We start from the raw sequence: 1,481 nt of genomic DNA, 5'->3' as shown, positions 1-1,481 counted from the left end.
TACTGGTCCATACTGGTCCATACTGGTCCGTACTGGTCCATACTGGTCCGTACTGGTCCATACTGGTCCGTACTGGTCCATACTGGTCCGTACTGGTCCATACTGGTCCGTACTGGTCCATACTGGTCCATACTGGTCCATACTGGTCCGTACTGGTCCATACTGGTCCATACTGGTCCATACTGGTCCGTACTGGTCCATACTGGTCCGTACTGGTCCATACTGGTCCGTACTGGTCCGTACTGGTCCATACTGGTCCATACTGGTCCGTACTGGTCCATACTGGTCCATACTGGTCCATACTGGTCCGTACTGGTCCATACTGGTTTATACTGGTTTATACTGGTCCGTACTGGTCCGTACTGGTCCGTACTGGTCCATACTGGTCCGTACTGGTCCATACTGGTCCATACTGGTCCGTACTGGTCCATACTGGTTTATACTGGTTTATACTGGTCCGTACTGGTCCGTACTGGTCCGTACTGGTCCATACTGGTTTATACTGGTCCATACTGGTCCGTACTGGTCCGTACTGGTTTATACTGGTCCGTACTGGTCCGTACTGGTCTCTCACCCCTCTCTCCCCACTCTCTCCCCCAGCCCCGCCCCCTCGCTCCGATTGGCCCTGGCCGGGGCCTGGTGGACTCTCAGGGGGCGTGGCCCGGGTGGGCGTGGCCCCGGTGGGCGTGGCCCCGGTGGGCGTGGCTGGGGGCGGCTCCTGGCGCTGCTGGAGGCCGTGGGGGGCGGGGCCCCGGCGCTGCTGCGGCCCCAGCACCGGGCGGGGCTCAGCCTGGGGCTCAAGGCGCAGGTAGGCCACGCCCACCCCGCCCAGGCCACGCCCACCCCTGCCAGGCCACGCCCACCCACCCAAATCCGCCATTTTGTGGCTATTAATGAGTTTTGGCCACTCCCGTTCTGTCACTGACCACGCCCACTCTGTGTCAGACCACGCCCATTCCCCTCTAGGCCACTCCCACTCACTTAAGCCACGCCCATTGTGAATAACAATTAGTTTAGGCCACGCCCACCCTCTAAACCACGCCCATTGCAATCAGTGGTAGATTTAGGCCACGCCCATTTACAGTGGCCCAGCCACAGGCCACGCCCGCCACTCTAAACCACGCCCACTATTCGCCTGTTCTGGCCACGCCCACTCCTATAAACCACCCCTGATTTTGGGGCATAGGCCACGCCCACTCACGCACAGGCCACGCCCACCCCTCTAAATCCCACATATCGTGGTTATTAATTCATTTAGGCCACGCCCACCCACTAAACCACGCCCATTGTGGCTATTAAGGCTGTGGGGCCACGCCCCCTTTAAACAGGCCACGCCCCTCAGTCCCAGGCCACGCCCACCCCTTTAAGCCCCACCCACATGTCCTTTTATGGGCACAGAGCCCTTTAGGCCACGCCCACCCCTTTAAACGGTGCCTCCAGGCCACGCCCACTCCTTTAAACCCCACCCACATGTCCTTTTA

The 1,481-nt window shown here is 59.6% G+C and overlaps 1 protein-coding gene across 1 annotated transcript in view; it reads left to right on the top strand.

The window, feature by feature from the left end:
• Positions 1–808, top strand: part of LOC120513546 (protein-glutamine gamma-glutamyltransferase K-like) — a gene marked incomplete at its 3' end in the record, with an annotated part of 9,430 nt that extends 8,622 nt beyond the window's left edge. Inside the window, exon 4 of the mRNA XM_039733086.1 lies at positions 601–808. Coding sequence (XP_039589020.1) covers positions 601–808 — 208 coding nt within the window. The remainder of the gene's footprint in view (positions 1–600) is intronic.
• Positions 809–1,481: the final 673 nt, after the last annotated feature.

Source organism: Passer montanus, unplaced genomic scaffold (genome assembly GCF_014805655.1).
Source record: "Passer montanus isolate IOZ18808 unplaced genomic scaffold, ASM1480565v1 scaffold821, whole genome shotgun sequence".
NCBI lineage: Eukaryota > Metazoa > Chordata > Aves > Passeriformes > Passeridae > Passer > Passer montanus.
Note: the sequence above shows the minus strand (reverse complement) of the source record. Positions and strands in the feature narration are given on the sequence as shown.